The following is a 21,261-nucleotide window of genomic DNA, read 5'->3' as shown; positions in this document are numbered from 1 at the left end:
TTTCTGGGTTTCCCTATCCTTTATTTTTTGGCTTGGTACGTCTTTTCTTTTTCCATCCTTTGTTTCCCCCCCCCCTTCAAATCCTTTTGAGGTGGCGGTGCAGTGTTTGTTCCCCCCCCCCTCGGCCTTTCCCCTATTTTTGCCCTATTTTTCTTCTGTTTGCAGCGGCCACGTTTTGCAACTCGTTGCTCTTTCTCCCCCACCGGGAGCTTGGCTGCAGCTTCTGCCTCCCGGCTTGTTAAGAGGTCCTTTCGATCGCTGGCTGCAGCTGTTTTTTCCCCTTAGCCTTCAGGAGCTCGTAGCACAACTTTCTCCGCTCTTGTGGCGCCCGCTCGCTGGCTGCAGCCATTTCCCCTTAGCCCTCAGGAGCTTGCGGCGCAGCTTTTCTCCGCTCTAAGTGGCACCTGCCCTCCTTCCCGCGGGGGAGCAGGCTTGGCTGGGGCTCGTGTTTGCAGTGTCTTTGTTTGTTCGCCTGTCTTTTCCCCAAGCGATATATTTTTAACTGGAAACTGACTGTCCGTACCTCTCACAGTAGTGTAAAGGAGAGCTTCAGTCGTCTCCTGTTTTGAGTGGCTGGGTTTTGGCGGCCACCATTTTTCTTAATTTCCCTGCTCTTTTTTGCCGCCTGCCATTTTCTCTTCCTTCCTTTCCCGCCTTTTTTCATACTTCCCTTCCCCCCCCCCGGCTTCACCTTTGTTTTTTACCTATAAAAATATATATTATAACTCTTGGCTACAGCACTCTAATAAGGAGCTGAAGTGGCTAGCACTGTAGAGATACTGCACCTTACCCATTGTGTGCATGTGTTTAACTGCTTTTGTGCCATATTGAACCAAGACTGTTTCTTTTGGCACTCCTTCCTGGACAGTGTATAATAGCAGTACCGCACCTTACCCATTGTGTGCGTGTATCTAGCTGTTTGGTGCCATACTGAATCAAGACCTTTTCCGCTGGCCTGGATAGTGCTCACGAGTGATACCGCACCGGTGTGCATGTATCTGACTCCATTATCAGCATACCACACCATCAGATTTTTTGTTTTGCTCGTGCTTGCTTAGTGCGCAGGAGCGATACTGCACCTTACCCATTGTGCGCGTGTATCTAGCTCTTTGACAATGGCAGATCAGCAACCAGAGCCAGCGCAGGCTACAGGGGCAATCTAGCAGTGCAAGGCCCCACCGCAACACAAAGCCCCAAGCACTCTAGGCTCCACTCCAAGGCCGTCGCCAAAACTAAGCACCTATCTACCCATAGCACTTCCAAACGAGCCCAATACATCTCAGTCCAGGCCTCAGGGGCATATGGTTAGGAGGCGCTATCTACGCTTTTTCACTCACCTACTGGTTCATCTGAGGACAAGTTTGAAGGGTTTCCCAGCCATCTCATATAATGACAACGGCTTCTCGCCATTCAGATTCTCCTGTTCAGCCACATTTGCCTCCACAAGCACAGACAGTACCCCCTGATCCCCTCTTGGGGTTACAGCTGACTCCAGAATTTCTGTCCCAGTTGCGAGATGTTCTGGGGTTTCTTTCTCAAGCACAGTCTTTGCTTCAGACCAGCATATCACCTCAGCAAGCTGTTCACCAGAAGTCCAGCTCCACAGGGCTTCATGGCTGTAATGATGAGGTTCTGCCTTCCTCTCCAAATCCCTTTGATGTTCCTAGAGGCAGACTTCATGGTGAACCCTCGGGGATGGAGGATTATTTGCCCTTAATGCAGGCAGAAGTTGACGAATGGAGTGGGAACTCTGATCTGGAGGAGGACTATTCCTTTCGTCTGTTTGGCTCGGCTGATTACCTTCCTCTCTGCCGTAGAGTTATGGACTCCCTCGGTATCCAACCTGTACAGCCACAAGATACCGCCCCTCCGGTGAAAGGGGCCAGAGTTCTCAAGTATCCCAGGTTGGTGCATTACTCTATCCCTGTGCCAGACCCCATCAACAAGCTGACCAAGGAGGAATGGATCCACCCGCTGCGCCCACGTCGCTTCTCGCCTTTAGCCAACAGACTCTATTCCTTGGCCCCTGAATTCATGTCCTTTCTGAATATCCCAAGAGTGGATCAGCCAATTTTGAATTTGGTATCCAGGTCTCTCCTCCCGAAAGGAGACTCCCAGTTTAAGGACCCTTCGGAACGGCGATTGAACTTCACTCTGCATAAGAACCATGAAGCCATCGCCTACTCCATGCGGGCCTCTATGATGTGGCTTCTCAAGGGCCTCTATGATCTTCTCAAGGGCCTCTATGATGTGGCTGGATGACCTTTTGAATGATCCCAACCCGGATCCAACCAAAGTTCGGAAAGCTCTTCTTAAGTTGCACAAAGCGGCTGCATTTGTGGCTGACGCCACTTTGGACGCAACCAACCAAGGAGCACGAGCTCTGGCTGCTGAAACAGCGGCTTGGAGAACTCTCTGGCTTCATCAATGGGACGCTGATGCCACAGCCAGAGCCAGCTTGTCTATGGCTTCATACTTGGGATCTTTGCTGTTTAGAGAAGAGGCTCTTAAAGCAGTTTTGGTAGACCCTAAAGACAACCGAAAGCCAGCTTTAGCCACAGCCAGGAGAGATGACCGTAGATCATTTCGAAGGTTTGCCCCATATCATTCTTTCCAGCCCTTTCATGGGGCACGGATGGGGGCGAGGCTGAGACTCTCAAGTTCCTGATTTCTGCTCCTCCAGGGCACCTTGGCACAAACAGCGACTCCAGGGCAGAGCTCAGTACCAGGGAAGACAGGGTCCTTCATCTTCATCATTCGGTAGATGTGTGCACAGACAATTCTGACGTCATTCCTATTGGAGGCAGGCTGCTCCTATATGCAAGGTCCTGGCTCGCCTTAACACAGGTCTCTTGGGTCAGAGATATCTTCTCCCACAGCTACAACATAGAATTTTGGTTGACTCCCCCAGACAGATTTCGTCCATCTCCCATTTCCAGTTCTCTAGAGCAGCAGAGGGTCATGGAGGAAGCTATAGATCATCTCCTCGATATAGCCACAATAGAACCAGTACCACCACCAAAAAGATCGGAGGGCATTTACTCCATCCTGTTTGCAGTTCCCAAGCAAGATCTGTCGTGGAGGGTAGTCTTGGACCTCAAGTTTGTCAACCGCTTTGTGAAGTTCCGTCGGTTCAAAATGGAGTCCCTAGCATCAACTGTAGAAGCTCTGCAACTGGGGTACTTTCTGGCATCCATCGACCTGAAAGAGGCATACCTCCACATCCTGATCTGTCCTGCCCACAGATGGTTCCTGAGGTTCATGTCAAGCCAGCATCATTTTCAGTACCGGGCCTTGCCATTCGGCCGTGCATTGGCCCCACGGGTATTCACTGAGGTGATGGTCATCCTGGTGGCTTACCTCCGCACCAAGGGGTCCATATTTACCCTTACTTGGATGACCTTTTAGTTTGGGTGCATTCCAGGGACCTGGCCCACAGGCAGGTCTGCTACACTCTTGAGGTTCTAAGGACCCATGGTTGGCTAGTCAACATTGAAAAGAGTCATCTAGAGCCAACTCAGTGGCTGCAGCAACTGGGGGCAATACTGGATACTGCGCAGACCATGGTCTTCCTCTCTCCAGAGCATATCACAACCATCCAAGACATGGCAACTCAGCTGATGCAACGGTCAAAGACAGATGTAATGTTTCTGGCAAAAGTGCTCGGAACGTTGGTCTCCACCATTCACATATTGCCGTGGGCTTGTCATCACACTCGACTGGGAGCCAGTGGGCACTTTTACCATTTCAGGTGGACATTGCCAACTCCAACCATCGCGTGATTCACTTGAATCCATCACTGCGTGCGTCTTTCCGCTGGTGGGCAACAATTCAACACCTCAGCAGAGGTACTCCATTCCGGGAGCCGGACAGAACTATAATAACGACAGATGCCAGCCTGAGCGGCTGGGGGGCCCACTGCAATTCACTCCTTGTCCAGGGAATGTGGTCCCGAGCAGAACAGGGTGAGAATATCAACTGGCTGGAATTAAGAGCCGTCCATCTGGCTCTTCGACATTTCCAGCCAATCTTGAGCTTGGAGCACGTGCTCATCCGGACAAACAACACATGTGTGAAATCTCATTTGAACAGGCAGGGGGGAAACAGGTCTCAAGTTCTCCAAACAGAGGCGTCCCGAATCTTCGACTGGGCCGAGGATCATCTTCTATCACCGAGGGCAGAGCATCTCAGTGGGGTTCTGAATGTAATGGCCGATTGGCTCAGCAGGCAGCACGTCAGCCCAGGAGAGTGGAAACTTCATCCAGCGGTGTTCCACCTTCTTCAGCGTTGTTTCGGCACTCTCTCGGTGGACCTCTTTGCCTCAAGTCACAATTGCCAGCTGCCCCACTACTTCTTGAGATACCTGGAATCAACAGCAGAATCTGTGGATGCGCTGATAACACCCTGGCCAGATGGCCAATTGTACGCCTTCCCCCCAATACCTGTACTGGGCAGGACACTGAGGAAGCTGCGATGCGAAGGGACTCAAGTGGTCCTGCTAGCCCCATTCTGGCCTCGCTGACCGTGGTTCTCGGACCTTCTCTCTCTGTCAGTAACAGAACCCTGGAGGTTGCCTCTCACAGGGTCCAATCTGGCATCCGGATCCCGACTGGTTGTGTCTGACGGCTTGGCGTTTGAACGGAGGCAGCTGAGTTCCTCTGGGCTACCACAAGGAGTGGTGGACACAATTCTGGCAGCTAAGAGGCCGTCAACAAATCGTATATACCAGAGTACCTGGCTTGCCTTTTCCAATTGGTGCACGTCCCAGGGCTTCTTACCTTTGCAAGTTACTGTACAACAGGTTTTGAAGTTCCTGTATAGAGGGCTGAAAATGGGTCTAAAAGCGAACACGTTGCGTCATCATGCATCCATTATCTCTTCAATTCTGTCAGTGTCTTCGTCTGTTGAATCCTTGGGCTCATACCCACTTATCAGACTTTTTTGAGAGGGGCTACCCACCTTTCTCTGGCTGTGTATCACCATTTCCTTCATGGAGTCTGCCAAAGGTTCTACAAACCCTACAGCGCCCTCCATTTGAACCTCTTGTTTCAGTACCACTGCAACTGTTATCCTTCAAGGTCCTTCTTCTGGTGGCAATTACATCGGCAAGAAGAGTCTCAGAGTTGGGATCCTTGTCATCAGCCCGCCATCTCTGCATTTTCCATAAGGACTCTGTAGTATTGAGGCCAGATCCATCTTTTTGCCCAAAGGTCAGTTCAGTATTCCATTGCAACCAGGACATTGTTCTTCCATCAATCTGTCCCAAGCCCATCCATCCGTTAGAGAAGGCCTGGCACTCGCTGGATGTTCGCAGAGCTCTCAAGATCTATCTGTCTCAAACCCAGGACATAAGACTAACGGAGTTATTATTTGTATCCTTTCACCCAAGGACCCTAGGAAAGAAGGTTGCTAAATCTACTTTGTCGTGTTGGTTGCGCGCCTGTATTACACTAGCATATGAGTCTCTTCACCTTCCAGTGTCTACTAATATAACGGCGCATTCCACCAGATCAGCCACTACTATGGCTGCCTTCGCAACCAACACACCTCTTGCAGATATCTGTAGAGCAGCTGTATGGTCTACTCCAGACTCATTCATTAAGCATTATAAGATAGACCGCTACGCTTCTGCTGACGCCTCTTTTGTGAGGCTTGTTCTGCAACAGGTTATTTCCCATGACTAATTAGTGGGTGGTCCCTCCCTATAAGGGCTGCTTTGGTACATCCCACATGATGGGATCCTACCTGGGGAAAATGGACCATTGGTCTCACCTGAACGGAGGTTTTCCCAGGTATGATGCCATCACTCCCCTCCCTGTTGGAGGATTCTGGGGTGTTTTTTTACCATTTTTTAACAATTATTATTCCACGTTATTTGATATGTTAAGTCAAGATCTTTTGTTATGTTAGGAATGTACTTGTTGTTCCTATGCGATTGGTTCCTGTATTTCCCTTGCTGGTAGGCCGGTTGGCCATTATATCCTTTCAGATATCCCACTTCGGACTCGTAGCAAATGAACTGGAGTGGGATGGGCTTGGTTGCCACGGATCTTGACTTCAGTGCATTCTTGCCTTCGGACGCTAGATGGCGCAATTACCCACGTGATGGCATCATACCTGGGAGAACCACCCTTCAGGTGAGACCAATGGTCAGTTCTACCCATATCATTTTATTGTCAATCAGGACAGCAGTAGCCAACATGGTGCTCAGCAGATGATGTTGGACTACAGTTCTCATCGGCCCTAGCTAGCATGGCCAGTGGTTATGGATTATGGGAGTTGTAGTCCGACAATATCTAGAGGGCATATCTTTGACTATCCTTAACGTAGGCCAAATTTGCATACTGCTCCTGCATGTTAATGTCAATCTGATGTGGATACTTCCCCAGACCCATTGCAGATGTGGTGCTGGTGTGAGAAGTATTCATATTATCAAACATTATTCTTGGGCTTCAGACATTACTTACCTAACATGGGAACTGATCACAGGAATGGCAACTATGCTGTAAACGTTACATATAAACTAGGCTTTACCACTGCTGTATCTCTCAAGCGTAACAGAATTTCATGGTGCAGTTTTCTTTCTGGTTTATTCAAACATAAAATATTAATTAACAAATTACTATCCCCTCAATGGCTAAGGTAGTTGAACTACAAAGGAGGCCAAAACCAGCAATAAGGAGGACTTGAAATTATGGAGGCTTGTAAAACAATTTGAATAGAAAGTAGTCATGCTACCTTAGAAGTGAATTGGTTAACATATTGCTTTCATAGCCATAATGCAACCAATTAATAATGAGTAGTATAGTAACTCACTCCACTCTTTAAATTTAAAGTATAAAACCTATGGCATCTTAATTCAAATGCTTGTAGACAATGAAATGAATTTATGACACATAATTTTGCAGCCTAAACTACTCTCTCTTCCCCCTGCCCCCCCCCAAATCTCCTCCAGATTGTTTAAATGCTACTCTAGAAGATAGGTTGCCTTTAGGCAAGTATAAGGCAAACTGTGACAAAAACTTTAGATACTGCCTCAGGGAACACCAGACTGATGTATCTTTCAGCATGATTCTAGAGCTACCAAGAAATTTGCAATTAGAGACAGAGAAGATCTATAAAGATCACTTCAGGAGCATTTTGAAAGGATAAGCCCTTATTCCCCTAAGACAGTCCTTACCTGAACTTTCAACAGGGAGGTGGCGCTATATGACCTTCCTGCAGCTAGCTTTTCTTCCTCCCATATGCTGCCAACTGATCCTTCCATCATAGCTTGACAGAGAATGTGTAGTGCACTAAGACTACTGCTTACACTTCCAAGATTGTCTCTGTTGAACCGCTAGATCCACACTGCACTGATCTAGCAGAGAGGAAAAAAAGAAAAAAACTTCCTTCAGTTATACCAAGTACGGTTTTCATCCCTACCAGAAAACACCTAGAAAACTGAGGTTTCACAGACTTAATACTCATCCAAATCACCTTTCTAATCTTGCATTGCAACAAACTCAGTGTCAGCCTAAAGGGGTCCAGGCACACAGTGAAAGTCCAAGACGCTACGACTCCTATCAACACTAAATTACTCTTGGGGGGGGGGAGTGACATGGGACTCACCTCTCCTCTTCATCCAGGTTCCAACCAAAATTTGTAATATTACTTACTATAAAGAACATGGCGAAAAGAAGCCTGATGCTGAAGGCCATCACCTTCACTTCATCTTCTTTCCCTAACGGTCTCACTAGACCAGGTAGGCATGAGGGGAACATAGATAGCAGGCTTGTTCATGACGGAAAAACCTAAACAAGCATGTGTGGCTCAGATCCTTTTGCATGGGGGACTTAACTTTGGCAGGCATCACAACAGTACCAAAGGTTTATGAATTGATCTGAGAAATGCTGAGTCAAACAGGAAGGTTTGTTTCATTGAGCAGTTTTATCAGTTTGTATTCTTTGTCTTCTTTTTCGTCTGTTGTTGTTCTGCTTTTCTGAAAGCCACCAAGGCAGTGTACAACAAATAAAAAATGGGGAAGTGAAACTTCTAGACAGTCTTCAAGGGTAGCCCCATGTAGAAAGCATTGAAGTAGTCTGAATGTGATGTGACTAATGGTTAACTGTTGTCAAAACAGATTCACTCAGGAAAGGTTGCAGTTTGCACACTAAACCAAATTTTCCTTCCCACCCAAGAATCCAGGAACAGTACAGGAGAAGGAGTACTTTGCCTGAGTGGGATGGAGAACATTCATCATAAGGATGACTCCTCCCTCTGGACCAGTCAGACAGGGTCTAAACAGATTGACATCTCTTCTGGGGGAGGAGTCATCCCTATCACCAGACCTTGCCGTGCCTTGGTCAGTTCAGGTTGGGTCTTTTCAGCTGATGTGGTAAAATCTCCTCTTTTTCGTTTTTTTGCCAACTTTTCTTTATAATTTTTTCTTGTGTGTACTGTGAGTGCTCCTCTTGTTCATAGTAAAAAAAAAAAAAAAAAGTTTCCTTCCCTGTTTCCACTCCCTGGGTTTTCCTGGACTTAGGTTTGTCTTGTCTCTGATAGTGGGAAAGCTGATTGGGTGTTTTTGTTTTTGTTTAGGCTATTGGCTACAGTGGCTCTTCTCCTTAACCGTTCCCGCAGACACTGCATCTGACGGGACCACCATTTTGTCCTGTGTGCACAGTTTGAAGATGGCTGGGATAATTCTGTCAGGCATCTATCAGGCACTGGCAGAGGTTCTTCCCGCATTTGTTTTCAGTTGTGCGGGCTACTGCCTGTCTGTTCTGGTGCCAGCCGATTTTTAGCACTACCTATTCCTGTCATTCCTGTGGGTTAGCTAGCACTCTGGGCTTCTCCCTGCCTTATCTACCCAATCTAGCGGGGGGGGGCAGGAGTGGCATGTCTTGCCTAATCCCCAGGTATCTTGCTCCTGTGTAATTTGGTGTTTGTTTGAAGTGACCTAGGGCTCTCTTGCTTAGATTGATTTGTGGTTGGCCACAGGAAAGCCCTCTGCTCTTAAGTTTTTAGCTCAGAGCATTGGTAAGCCTTGACTGCTGAAGCCATTGAGATGAAAAAAAAATCCTGTGCTTTTGGCAGCCTTCATTTTGATAAACTCCTTCCCTCAAATTACAATGGAGGCTGTAGGAGCACTTCCTTCTGGAGGTCATAGGAGACGCTGATCTTTCAGACTCTGCAGCCTCTAGTCTGTCTGCAGCTGGCTGCATGCACAAAAGTGGGGAAATTCAGGATCGCACAGAAAATGGTATTTCCCCATCCCCCAGTATTGCCAGTGGGAGAGGGAGTGTGGCATCCAGACAAGGGGAGGCACTGGAATTTCCTAAGTTTGTGTCTTGGATGAAAGAATGGATTGCACAAGAGGTTAAATCCTCACACAAAGGCCATAAAAGAAAACACCATAGTAAGTCCAGGCAGGGGTGCAGTAGGGGGAAATCCCACAGATCTTCCTCACAATTCTGAGAGATGCCCTTCTGCTTCAGGGGTTTCTCAGCCTAGTCAGCCATCACCACCAAAGTTTACCTGTGTGGATACCTCTCTGAGTTTGGGGGCAGCCAAGGATGGTTCCTCTCATACCCCTTCTTTGGCAACGCCCACCCATGTAGCTTCATCTTTCCATACTGGGCATCGGGGCTGTGGCCCCTGTCACTTTAGCTACACCAGCAATGGTGACTAACTAACGAGGATTTAAATAAGGGAGAGGGGGTCGGATCTGGAGGTTATCACTCCCAAAGATGATATTAGGGTAAACTTATCAGATGAAGAGATGGTGGTGGTCAATACTCAGTCCTGCCTGTCCAGGGCAGAGATTTTTTGGTCCATGTTAATTAAGGCCTGCAGGATTCTGCAGTTAACAGAAGTGGAGTTGCCTGTTCAGTCTGGGTCTACCCCATCAACTGCTTCAAAGCTTTTCCTTTGGCTTCTTTGAAGCAGGTTTTGGTTCCCTTCCATCAGGAGTTTGAAAACGTTTGGAAGCTGGAATGGGCTCATCCTAACAAACCTAAGTTGCTCTCATGGTTCCCTAGAACACATTGTTTTTTCGAATCAGGTTATGGATCAGCTTCGTTTTCTGGTGGTAGACCCCCCAGTTGCTGTTCTTACCTCGTCCTGTGTCATTCCGTCAGAAGGTGATGGTGGTCTCTAAGGACCCATGTGACAAGCAGGTCAAGGAGTTTTGAGGCTGATACCATTGCATTCCGGGCAGCTGCCATGACATCTATGTTCTCTCGTACAGTGTTTCTGTAAGCAGAGGAACTGGGGGCCAAAAATGACATTTCTAAACTTATTGTGGATGGTCTTAAGAGAATATATCATGCTTCCGTCCTAGCTGCTGATGCTTCACTAGATGCACTCCAGTATGTGGCTAGGTCCATGGCTTCTACCAAAGTGGCTGCGTCAGTTGATGAAATGTGTGGCTGTGTCAGTTGATGCCACCTCGCAAGTTCATCTGGTATGTTTACCCTTTGCTGGGTCTAAGCTGTTTGGGGAGTCCCTGGATATCCATCTGATGGAGACCAAGGATAAGTGCAAAGCTCTTCCTCAGCTCAAGAAGGATGAGTGTGAGACAAACTCAGTTTTTTTGTTCCTCCTATCAGTTTTCCAGAGGTCAGAATTTGTTCTCCTACAAGCCACACTGGGGTCAAGACGGGGGGCAGAACAGCAAGGCCACTCCAAGTTTGGCGATTCCAAGAAGCCAGCCTCAGCACGACAGTTGCCTGGCCACTCAGGAAATATTGGTGGGGGCCAGGCTTCTGAGCTTTGCACATCACCGGACATTTATAACCACCAACAGATGGATGTTGGAGACAGTGTCTTAGGGCTATGCAATAGAGTTTGCAGTGATTCTCTGGGGCAGGTTCATTGCCACTCCTCATTCCCAGAAGCCAGAAAAAGCCGCCCTGGGCTCCTACCGGGAGGAAGGGCAGCATATAAGTTTAATAAATAAACAAATAAATACCATCAGGCCTACATGGAGGCTATTCAACATCTGCTGGATATCAAAGCAATAAAGCTGGTTCTACTTTTGCAGAGAAGTTCAGGGGCCTATTCAATCTTTTTCTTAATGCCCCAAAAGAGTGGCGACATTTGGGCCATTTTAGATCTAAAATGACTCAACTGGTGGGTCTCCAAAAAGCACTTCAAAGTGGAGACTCTCTGCTCGATTGTTGCAGCACTGAGAAAGGGAGATTGGACGGCCTCAATAGACCTCTCCAAAGCTTGTCTCCATGTGCCTGTCAGACCGGCCCTTTGGTGTTTCCTGAGGTTTGTATACAGGAGTTTTCACTGTCAGTACCGGGCGCTGCCCTTCGGTCTGTCCTCAGCGCCGAGGGTCTTCACAAAAGTTCTGGTCGCAGTGATGGCACATCTTCATACAAGGGGTGTGTGCATTCATGCATACTTGGACAACATTCTGGTGAGGGCCCAGTTGTCAGTCCAGTGTCAACATGTCTCACAGACTATAGCATGCTTCAGTCACCTAGGCTTTATGGTAAACTTGAGGGAAGGTGCCCTAAGCCATCTTAAAGGATTTGTCATTTGGGAGTGGTATTGGATACGGCCAACTTTTGCATGTTCCTATCTCAAGAACAGATTCTGAGGCTGCGTACATCCTCACTTGACAGTCATCAGGTCATGGCAGGTGGAGCTGATGACTCCTGTAAAGTTGCAAAGGCTAATGGTGTCCGCATACGATCTAGTCAGGTGGGCACAGTTTCATTCCAGAATCTTAATGCAATTGTTACTGCCCCTGCAGGAAGAAATTGTTTGCCGGCTGAAGATGAAGTTAGAGGTTCCAGCAGCATTGCAAAAGGAATTGGCTTGGTAGCTGGTTCCTCGGAGGCTTTCAGAAGGGGTCTCCCTAGAAGAACCCTTTTGCTTGGTTCTGATGACAGATGCCAGTTTAACAGGATGGGGGTCTCATCTGGGTCAAGCGGTGGCTCAGGGAGAGTGGTCCCCATCAGAATCCCAGTTCAGTATCAATGTATTGGAGTTGAGAGCCATCTGCCTAGGTCTGCACCATTTTCAGATGCAGCTGGAGGGGTCTTACCTACTCATCTGTACCGACAATTCTTTGAAAATGTATGTAAACAAATGGGGGGGGACATATCAAGGATGTTGATGTTGGAGGCGACTTCTTCCGTTTGGCAGAGAGACATCTATCATCCCTGAAGGCAGAACATCTGGTTGGGCTGCAGAATCAGGTGGCAGATTGGCTGAGCAGGTTCCACATTCACGAAGCAGAATGGCAGCTGAACCCGAATGTGTTCTTACAGGTGATGCGCAAGTGGGATTGGCCTGGTGGATCTGCTTGTCTCTCAAGACAACCGTCAAGTTCCTCTATTTATGGCCAGGAATGCGTGTCCAGCCACTATGGCTGTGGATGCGCTGGAAACTTATTGGCCAAAGGGGCTCCTCTATGCCTTTTCACCCTTTAACCTCATTCCATGCCTGGTATAGCGGATGTGGATGGAGCAGGCCAAAGTAATTCTCATAGCCACCTTTTAGTCACAAAGGCCATGGCTCCTGGACCTACTCAATATGTCGGTCTGGGAACCATGGAGGCTTCCAGAGAGACAGGACCTGCTACTTCAAGCTCCAAATTTTCACCCAGAGCCATCTCTCTTTCACCTAACAGCTTGGAGGTTGAGCAGCTGTGGTTGATCCAGTGTGGCTTGTCTGGTGCAGTGTTGTAAACCATTATTTCTTTCAGATGCAAGTCAATAAATCGGATCTACAGTACCACCTGGAAGACCTTTCTGAAATGGTCTGGGTCAGAAGGGGACGATCCAGCTTCCCAGGATGTTCAGTTTGTCCTTTGTCTTCTCCAGGCAGAACTGGAGACAGGGCTAAGTGTGAATATGCTCAAGAGGCAGCGGGCGGCACTTAGTAGTGTTTTTTCCAGTGCAGGGGGGATCCTATGGCTTCTTACCCCTTGTTTAAGTGTTTCATGAAGGGGGTTCAGTTGGTTTCTTCCCCAGTAGTGCATGGATTCCCCACATGGAATTTGTCTTGGGTGCTGTCGGCCCTCATTGGGCCTCCATTTGAGCCTATGGCCGCTTGTTCCTTGTCTTCCTTAATGCTGAAGACAGGATTTTTTTGTGGCAATAACCTCAGCTAGACGGGTTTCAGAGTTGGGGGCATTGTCTGCGGATCCTCAGCTGTGTATTTTTCACCAAGACAAGGTGGTTCTTTGCCCTGATCCTTCCTTGGTCCCTCAGGTGAACACTTGTTTTCCATCAGTCTCAGGAAGTCGTTCTTCCATCGCTTTGCCTGAATCCGTCATGCTGTCAGGAGCGTAAGTTGCACTCGCTGGAAGTTAAGTGAGCCTTGAGGTTTTATTTGGACAGGACACTGGAGTTCAGAAAGACAGATGCCCTTTTTGTTTTGTTTTCTGGGGTGGCTAAGGGTCAAAAGGTGTCTACATCTGCTATTTCCAAGTGGTTATGATCGGCTATAGTTCAGGCCTATGAGGCCTTAGGGAAGGACCCATCGGGACGTTATTGTTTATTCTCTCCGAGGGGCAGCTACCTTGGCAGCTTTTAAAGGGAACTTCCCTGTCCTGGACATATATAAAGCAGCAACCTGGGCTTCACCTCACACAAGAAAGGGAGCAGAGGAAGCCCACCTGGTTGTGGATGGGGCACTTCTCTGGTACATCCTTATGACAAATGTACTCCATCCCACTCAGGCAAAAACGGAAATTCATTCTTACCATGAATTGTAGTTTGATGAGTGGGATGGAGTACTTTCGGTCCTCCCTTTCTTCCTCTGCTGCGATGGAGTATTGTTCTTAGGGCTGTGGCCTCCACCCTACATATTGTACATGATGTACCCCTGTTTGTCTTGTGGTGGTGATGGTGAGGTGTATGTACTGTTCGTTTGTACTTTTTCACTTGCCTGTTCTAACTTCTAAGGCTATCTGCAGCAATAGGTATTTTTGTGCGATTGAGGAGTTTTGCTGCTCTGCCAGTTCAGTCTGGAAAGAGGGATGACTCCTCACCCTAAAAAAGGAGCTGTCAATCTGTTTAGACCCTACCTGACTGGTCCAGAGGGAGGAGTCATCCTTATGACAAATGTACTCCATCCTACTCATCAAACTACAGTTCACAGTAAGTGCCAATTTCCATTTTCTAAGCTATAACCCTGATTTTTCTGGGGGAATGCAACATCTCCCAGGACAGGTTCAATCCCAATACCCAAGGCAGGCTTTCTAATAATCTATAGCATCTCTGTTTTGCCTGGATTTAGTCTAAGTTTGTTGACTCTTATCCAGCCCATTATTGAACTCAGGCCAAGGTAAAAGGTATTGACTGCTTCCTTGGTATTAGGCGACAAAGAGCAACAGAGCTGAGTGCCATCAGTATATTGATTGGCACCTCATTCCAAAGCTTTGAATGATCCCTCCCAACTGTTTCCTTTAGATTTTAAATAGCATAGGGAGCAAGATTGATCCTTGTGGTATAACATAGGCCATGGTGTTGAATAGTAGTCCCCCAGCACATATTCTGGATATGGTGCAACAGAAAGGACCAGAACCCCCAAGGGCCAACTTATCCAGGTGGTTCAGAAGGGTACCATAGTCAGTGGTGTCAAAGGCCTCTAAGAGAACTAATAGGGCTACACATCCAGTTCTTTGAATGTTTGCAAACTGTTGATTACTTTCTTGAAAGCTTTTTAGAATATCCTTTGTTTTTACACTCTAAACATTTTTTGCATGTTTGTGATTTGATTTTAAAGGTGGAAAATGATTGATTATTACACTAGCCGTGTCCATGGAAATCTTCAGCTTTTAAAACAAGTAGACTTAATTGGCAGAACAAGTGAAATGGCAAGGCTGTTTGGAATTCAATTCTTGCATGTATTGACAAGGGGGTCGCAGGTAAGCTCTCCTTAATAGTTTAGGAAAAGTTGATATATTTCATAGGTCCTTTTTTAAATTGAGGTAAATGTAAATCTGACTTCAAGATGGTCTTGAATTATAGGCAAGACATAAATTTCAATGGACAACCTCTATGAAAGACTATTGAACTTGGCTCCAGGTCTATTCATCCTCTTTGAGAAAGGTAAAAGCTTTCTAGGTAAACCTAACTGGAAAATATTCACTCCTGAATTGGTTCTAGGAGAACTGAAAAGTGAGGGAGGCAAGCAAAGACAACATCAGGGCCTGCTTCAGTTATTCTGTCCCCTCCCCACACACAGGGCCGACTGACACCAACTTCCCTGTACCCTGGTAGCTCTTCTCTCTGACTGACTCTGTTAGCTTTGGCCACTCAACTCTCCTGCTCAAGGTTACTGTTCTGTAGAGTAGGGCATTTCTAACAAAAAAAACTCTCTATTCATTCCTGTCTTTTGAAGTCTAAGCTTCATCCACACAGCCAGTAGTATGCCTCTTAACTCTCTGGTGACACATCTCATGGATGGAAAAGCATTCCTAGTGCCAAAACTATGGAACTGGGATATCCAGCTTATGGGGTATAGCTAGATCTGTGAATGGAGAGGTCCTGTGTGGAGTAAGAGTGCATAAAGGAATTGGACAGCTGCCCAGAGTTACTCCAGACCTCAGGACATTTCTCTCACATTCTGAATCTTGAGGGTTTGCACAAGCAAGGTGTTAATGCTAAAAGACTCTAAAACTCTAATTGTCACTAGCCTTGCTGCTTATTATGAAAAGAATATTAAATGTATAGTTATACTAGCACAGCGTTAAAATATGTGTGTATCATTTTTAGGATAGATCAGTAATTTTTTTAAATAAGTTTTATGATTTTATTTGCATGTATAACAGAAAAAGAAAAAGAGTAAAACTTAACTAGTTGACATTACAATAAGAATAGTCTATCAATTCTAATTTAAATGTATAGATTAATATAAGCAGTCCATATGTCCAAAGAGGTACTGAAATGAGATTGATGATTATAAGCCATACGTTGGAACGTAGAAAGGGCAGTGAAATCTTCTGGCCATTGAGTAGATGGTGGGTGCTTATCCTTCCACCCCTGTTATGGTGGCCAAGAGACTTATATTACATCTTATAAAGTCCACTTTTGTTGTCCATACTTAGTTCCTGCCACCAGAGGAATATAATTTAAGAGTGCAGGAACATCCACAAATATCAATAATTGATGTTTTTCTTTTGTAGTACCGTGTGGAGTCAATGATGTTGCGTCTTGCTAAACCAATGAATTACATTGCTGTTACACCCAGTGTCCAGCAGCGAGCTCAAATGAGAGCCCCTCAGTGCATTCCTTTAATAATGGAGCCAGAATCCCGTTTCTATAGTAATGCTGTCCTCGTACTAGATTTTCAGTCTTTATATCCATCAATAGTGATAGCATACAACTACTGTTATTCCACATGCTTGGGACATGTCGAGAACTTGGGGAAGTAAGTATTAAATAATTTAAATCTTGATGCATTTTTTCAGCTACTGAATAAGTACTCAGATGGAATAAATCTAGCTCAAATATCTCAAATCCCCACTCAGTCTTGAAGCTAACTGGGTGACCTTGGGCCAGTCACTGTCTCTCAGCCTAACCTACCTCACAAGGTTGTTGTGAGGATAACATGGAAGGGGAGAACAATGTACACCACCTTGAGCTCCTTGAAGGAAAGATTTTCTTTAAAAGATTTTTTTTTAACAAAATGTGTTTGTTGCTTTTGAATGTAAAGACCTGTAGGCAGCATGTAAATACATTCTGTCTTAATTTCTAGATATGATGAATTTAAATTTGGCTGCACTTCTCTGAGAGTATCTCCTGATTTGCTATATCAGCTTCGGCATGATATCACAGTATCACCCAGTGGAATTGCTTTTGTTAAGGTAATACTTTATTCCAAATGGTAATATTTTGTTGACGTGTTTGTTATTTCTTGTTGCTTACATTTTATGTTGAATTTATTTTTATTTCTATCCTGCTTTCTAGTAGGAAAGAAAAAAGCTGTTGAAGCATATAACTTGCTAGTCATATTAATAAACTGGAGGCAATATCTACAGAAACTAAAAAAAAACCACTGATCTAGCTCTCAACATCCAATAGATCAAAAGCCTGACAAAAGTTTTTAAAAATGTTATCTCCTAAAACAGATCTAGTAATTCCTTCAGGAGTGTTTAGTACACTGATGCCACAACTGAGGGAGCACTGTTTCTTGTGGCAAGCAACCTTGCATCAAAAGAAGGTGGTGTCCAGTGAAAGGGCTCATCCTCAATCTCAACCCACAGAAGAAAAAAGAAGGGAGAATATTTATTATTAAATTTATATACTGCCCTTCTTCCCAGAAGGAGCCCAGGGTGGCAAACAAAAACACACTAAAACATCTTAAAAACAAAAATGTGCTATCTGAACTATACTAGACCAAAAATCGGTATTTGGAATCATATCCAGAATTTACCTGGTAATCAGTAGAACATTTGACCCAGGAGTGTTCAAATGCTTGAGCAACCACTCAGGAGTGCAACCACCCTGCTTGAATTAGCAATGAGTAGAATGAGATGGACACCACCTCATTCAGGTCTCGTGTCTCATTTCTTTCCACACATCCTGCCCTCAGCCACCTGCTAACCTTCCCTCCCCCTCCAAGGGGAAAACTCCTTCCCTTGGGGAAAGGGAATAAACAGAAAAGCCATATTGGGCCTGTCCTTCAGTGGAAAAATACACTCAGAGATAATGGGGTGGCAGGGAAAGATCATCATTTCCAGCTGGTGTGGGGTTTGGTGGGCCTCTCCTATCTTTGCCACAACTTTCCACTATCAGCTACTCCTTTCTCCACTGTGGGGCTTTTTTCATTGTAAAAGGGGGGAGGACTGGCCAGCCACTGCACCCTTCTAGCATTTTATTTGGATGCTCAGAGAACCCAATGAGGGATTATTGAGCATTCAACAGTAAAACTTGAGGGATACAATTGATTATTAGGTTGATCACTTTGGTGTTTGCCCATCCCTACAGTACAGATATTTTTTAAAATTAATATGTTTTCTGAACAACCAGCTTCCAACAATAGTCGAGTTTCCACATTGTAGACCAGGTTGAGTGTTTCTGAACTACCCATGTGAGACCCATATCATAAATAATGAATATTCAAACTACAACTGAGTTTAAATGAGCCTCCTGATTCTGCAGCTCTATTCACAAATTGAGAAAAGTGCCCGCCTTTCTGTTATTCTTCGGAGAAGGCTACAAAAGGAGCAAAATGTATGCCTAGACTCTCTGGCTAAAAGGAATATGTATAAAGGAGCTTTAGATTTTTACATTCAGCATATAAACATTGAGAGGGAGGAAGAGTCTCAAAACAAGTCAATTGACACTTCACTCGTTTTTGACCACTATTTTCTGAATGAATGGTGGTAGCCCTATCTTATCAATGCAGTGCCATATTGTGAATCCATAATATCACATTCACAAAATACTTACTCAAAAATATTAATTCATCCCTCACAAGCAGAGCTGATTCCTAGTTACAATGAACAAAATTAATGTTGCTGCCAGTTATATATATATTTTTACATATAATATTTTTCTAAGGCTGTTGTCATGCTATAGTTCACAGTAACATCCACCAGCAGAAGGTGTTGTGAACTACAGTGTGATGCCAGCCTTCTCAGTGTTACTGGGCCAATACACCAGTGGACAGACGAGGCAAGCTGTGGTGGAAAAATCATGACAGGCCAGGGCAGCCCCACAGCAATAGTTCTGCTCTGCTGCTGCTGCCACAGCCACCTACCTAACCAACAGAGGGCAAGGAAGAGGGAAGTGGAGGGAGAGCCACCTGCCTCTGCCTCACTCCTCTGCTTCCCTTCTTCTCGTAAGAGATGATCTAAAGGGAGTAGGGTAAGGGAGACTTGGCAATTGCAATCGGAGGCAGCAGGAAGAGAGGCTTGATCAGGTCTAAGGGGAGTGGGAGTTTGGTGAGGCTTGGGGGCAGTGGGGGGTTTCACGAGGGGATAGGTGTGGTTCCATTCCTTTGCACCTCTGACATCATTGGGGCAAAGAAAAAGCAGGGGAAGGATTGCAAAAAGTTGAAAAGATCAGTGCAGGGCAGGCTTTGCAACCCTTCCTGTGCTCCCCCTTTCAATCTCAGATGTTGGGATTTTGCCAGGTGGGCAGGGAAACCCATATGTCAATCATGTGATATCACAATTACATGATTGACATGTTGGTTGCCCTCCCCACTTGTCAAAGTTGGCCCACAAGGTGAGAGCCACTAAGGTTCCCCTTCCCTCAATAAATGAGTTAGTAGGTGGGTTGGAGAGGTCTAAAGGATGAGGTGTGGTGGGGTGATGCTGGCTGGGGGGCAGGGTTGACAAGTGGTGAAGCAGGGACGGAGCCCCTAGTTTAATATAAAATGTTGATTCTTAATTTTGTTGTTGTTGCTGCAGCCTTCAGTAAGAAAGGGTGTGTTGCCAAGAATGCTAGAAGACATTCTGAAGACTAGAATAATGGTGAAGCAATCAATAAAAGCTTATAAACATGAGAAAGCTATCACTCGAATGCTTGAGGCACGTCAGCTTGGCCTTAAGCTTATAGCAAATGTCACATATGGTTACACTGCTGCTAATTTTTCTGGAAGGATGCCATGTATAGAGGTAAGTGATTAAAAATAAGTAAAGATCTTTCAGGAACAAGAAAGCAGACTTTAGTATAATAATATTTACAATAAGGCAAAAGCTAATTCTTAATCTCAGTTCTCATTGTAAAATAGGAATAATTATTTCAAAACACCTTAGGTTGCATCCATAGAAACATGAGTGGAAGGTCACTCATGCAACAAGGCTTGCTGCGCCTCCCCTGTGCCCACTTAAAAACTACTTTGGAAGGTTGAGGGGACTGTCTTGCACAATATGAAATGTCATGCTGGAAGCCTGCGGTAGAAGCAAATATAGGTAGAAATTGAGTGAGGGAGAATTTAACTCATAATCTATAAACATGGTTATTAATTATTTATAGTCATCATTTCATTTTGTTGAATACATCAATCCAGAGACCTACTGGATGGGCTGGATGCAGTCAACAGAGTTTTGGTTGTTTTTATTATTTGAAGGTTAGCTCCCCCCACCCGCAACGTCAACAAACATTTGACCCAGGAGTGTTCAAATGCTTGAGCAACCACTCAGGAGTGCAACCACCCTGCTTGAATTAGCAATGAGTAGAATGAGAGGGACACCACCTCATTCAGGTCTCGTGTCTCATTTCTTTCCACACATCCTGCCCTCAGCCACCTGCTAACCTTCCCTCATCCTCCAAGGGGAAAACTCCTTCCCTTGGGGAAAGGGGATGAACAGAAAAGCCATATTGGGCTTTTTATTTTATTTTTTAATTTCAAAAACAGATTGTCATATGGGGAAAGGGAGGGATGCTATTTAAAAAAATCAAAACTTTCTACAGGATATACAGAACTAGTTATACAGTTTTGTGAATTATGGCCAGAGCACCTTAAAATAATGATACATGTATGATCAGTCCAGAAGAAATACTAATCAAGATGTGATAAAAAAATTATTTTCAGTATCTTTGTATCAACAGATTGGTGATAGCATTGTGCACAAAGCCAGAGAAACCTTGGAACGAGCAATAAAACTGGTCAATGATACAAAAAAATGGGGAGCACGGGTTGTATATGGGGACACAGACAGGTAATTAAAATTTCTTTTGTTTGAGAAGCTTGCAAGCCAGTTATATATCATCAAGTGCCTTTCTTTCCCTTATCTTAAATCAGTAGATTTGTAATATACAACCTTTGAACCAGGATAAGAATTTTAATGTGCACAATAGAAAGTAGGGGGAGGAAGGATAAGATTCCTTAACCATAGAGGTTTCATCAGAGGAAGAGTTGCCAGGTGGATGGAGGTGCCCCAGGACAAGCTTCCACACACACACACCCCTTCCCTAGACTACTTTAGGAAGAATGATGTTCAGTCAAAGATCTGGGGTTGGATACCCACAGCAGTGAAAAAGACAAGTATATGTCCTCTATAAGAAAAAGATACCTCGTTTTTGGTGGTGGGAGGGCAGGTCAGATGCTTGTGTAGCCAGGGTCCAAACTACACCATTTGAATAGGTGCTGCCTGCAAGAAACTTTCATTTTCTCAGTGACAAAATACTTTTTAATGCAACAGAAGTGCTTGTGGGAAGAAATTCTGAATAACAGCAATTATAAGTATATTGCACAAAAGATTTAGTATGCTAAGGCCCTAAAATCTTCTAAAAATTGCCCTGGTATTTACAAACACAGTGCTGAATCTCAAGGAATTTATACTGCTTTTTCTTAGAG

The 21,261-nt window shown here is 45.3% G+C and overlaps 1 protein-coding gene across 1 annotated transcript in view; it reads left to right on the top strand.

The window, feature by feature from the left end:
* Positions 1–21,261, top strand: part of REV3L (REV3 like, DNA directed polymerase zeta catalytic subunit) — a 166,219-nt gene that overhangs the window by 117,251 nt on the left and 27,707 nt on the right. The window contains exons 22-26 of the mRNA XM_061623630.1: positions 14,734–14,875; positions 16,136–16,380; positions 16,708–16,816; positions 19,370–19,576; positions 20,514–20,623. Of these exons, the coding sequence (XP_061479614.1) occupies positions 14,734–14,875; positions 16,136–16,380; positions 16,708–16,816; positions 19,370–19,576; positions 20,514–20,623 (813 nt within the window). The remainder of the gene's footprint in view (positions 1–14,733; positions 14,876–16,135; positions 16,381–16,707; positions 16,817–19,369; positions 19,577–20,513; positions 20,624–21,261) is intronic.

The sequence above is a fragment of the Rhineura floridana genome, chromosome 4 (assembly GCF_030035675.1).
Source record: "Rhineura floridana isolate rRhiFlo1 chromosome 4, rRhiFlo1.hap2, whole genome shotgun sequence".
Lineage (NCBI taxonomy): Eukaryota > Metazoa > Chordata > Lepidosauria > Squamata > Rhineuridae > Rhineura > Rhineura floridana.
This window is presented reverse-complemented; position numbering and strand designations above follow the sequence as displayed.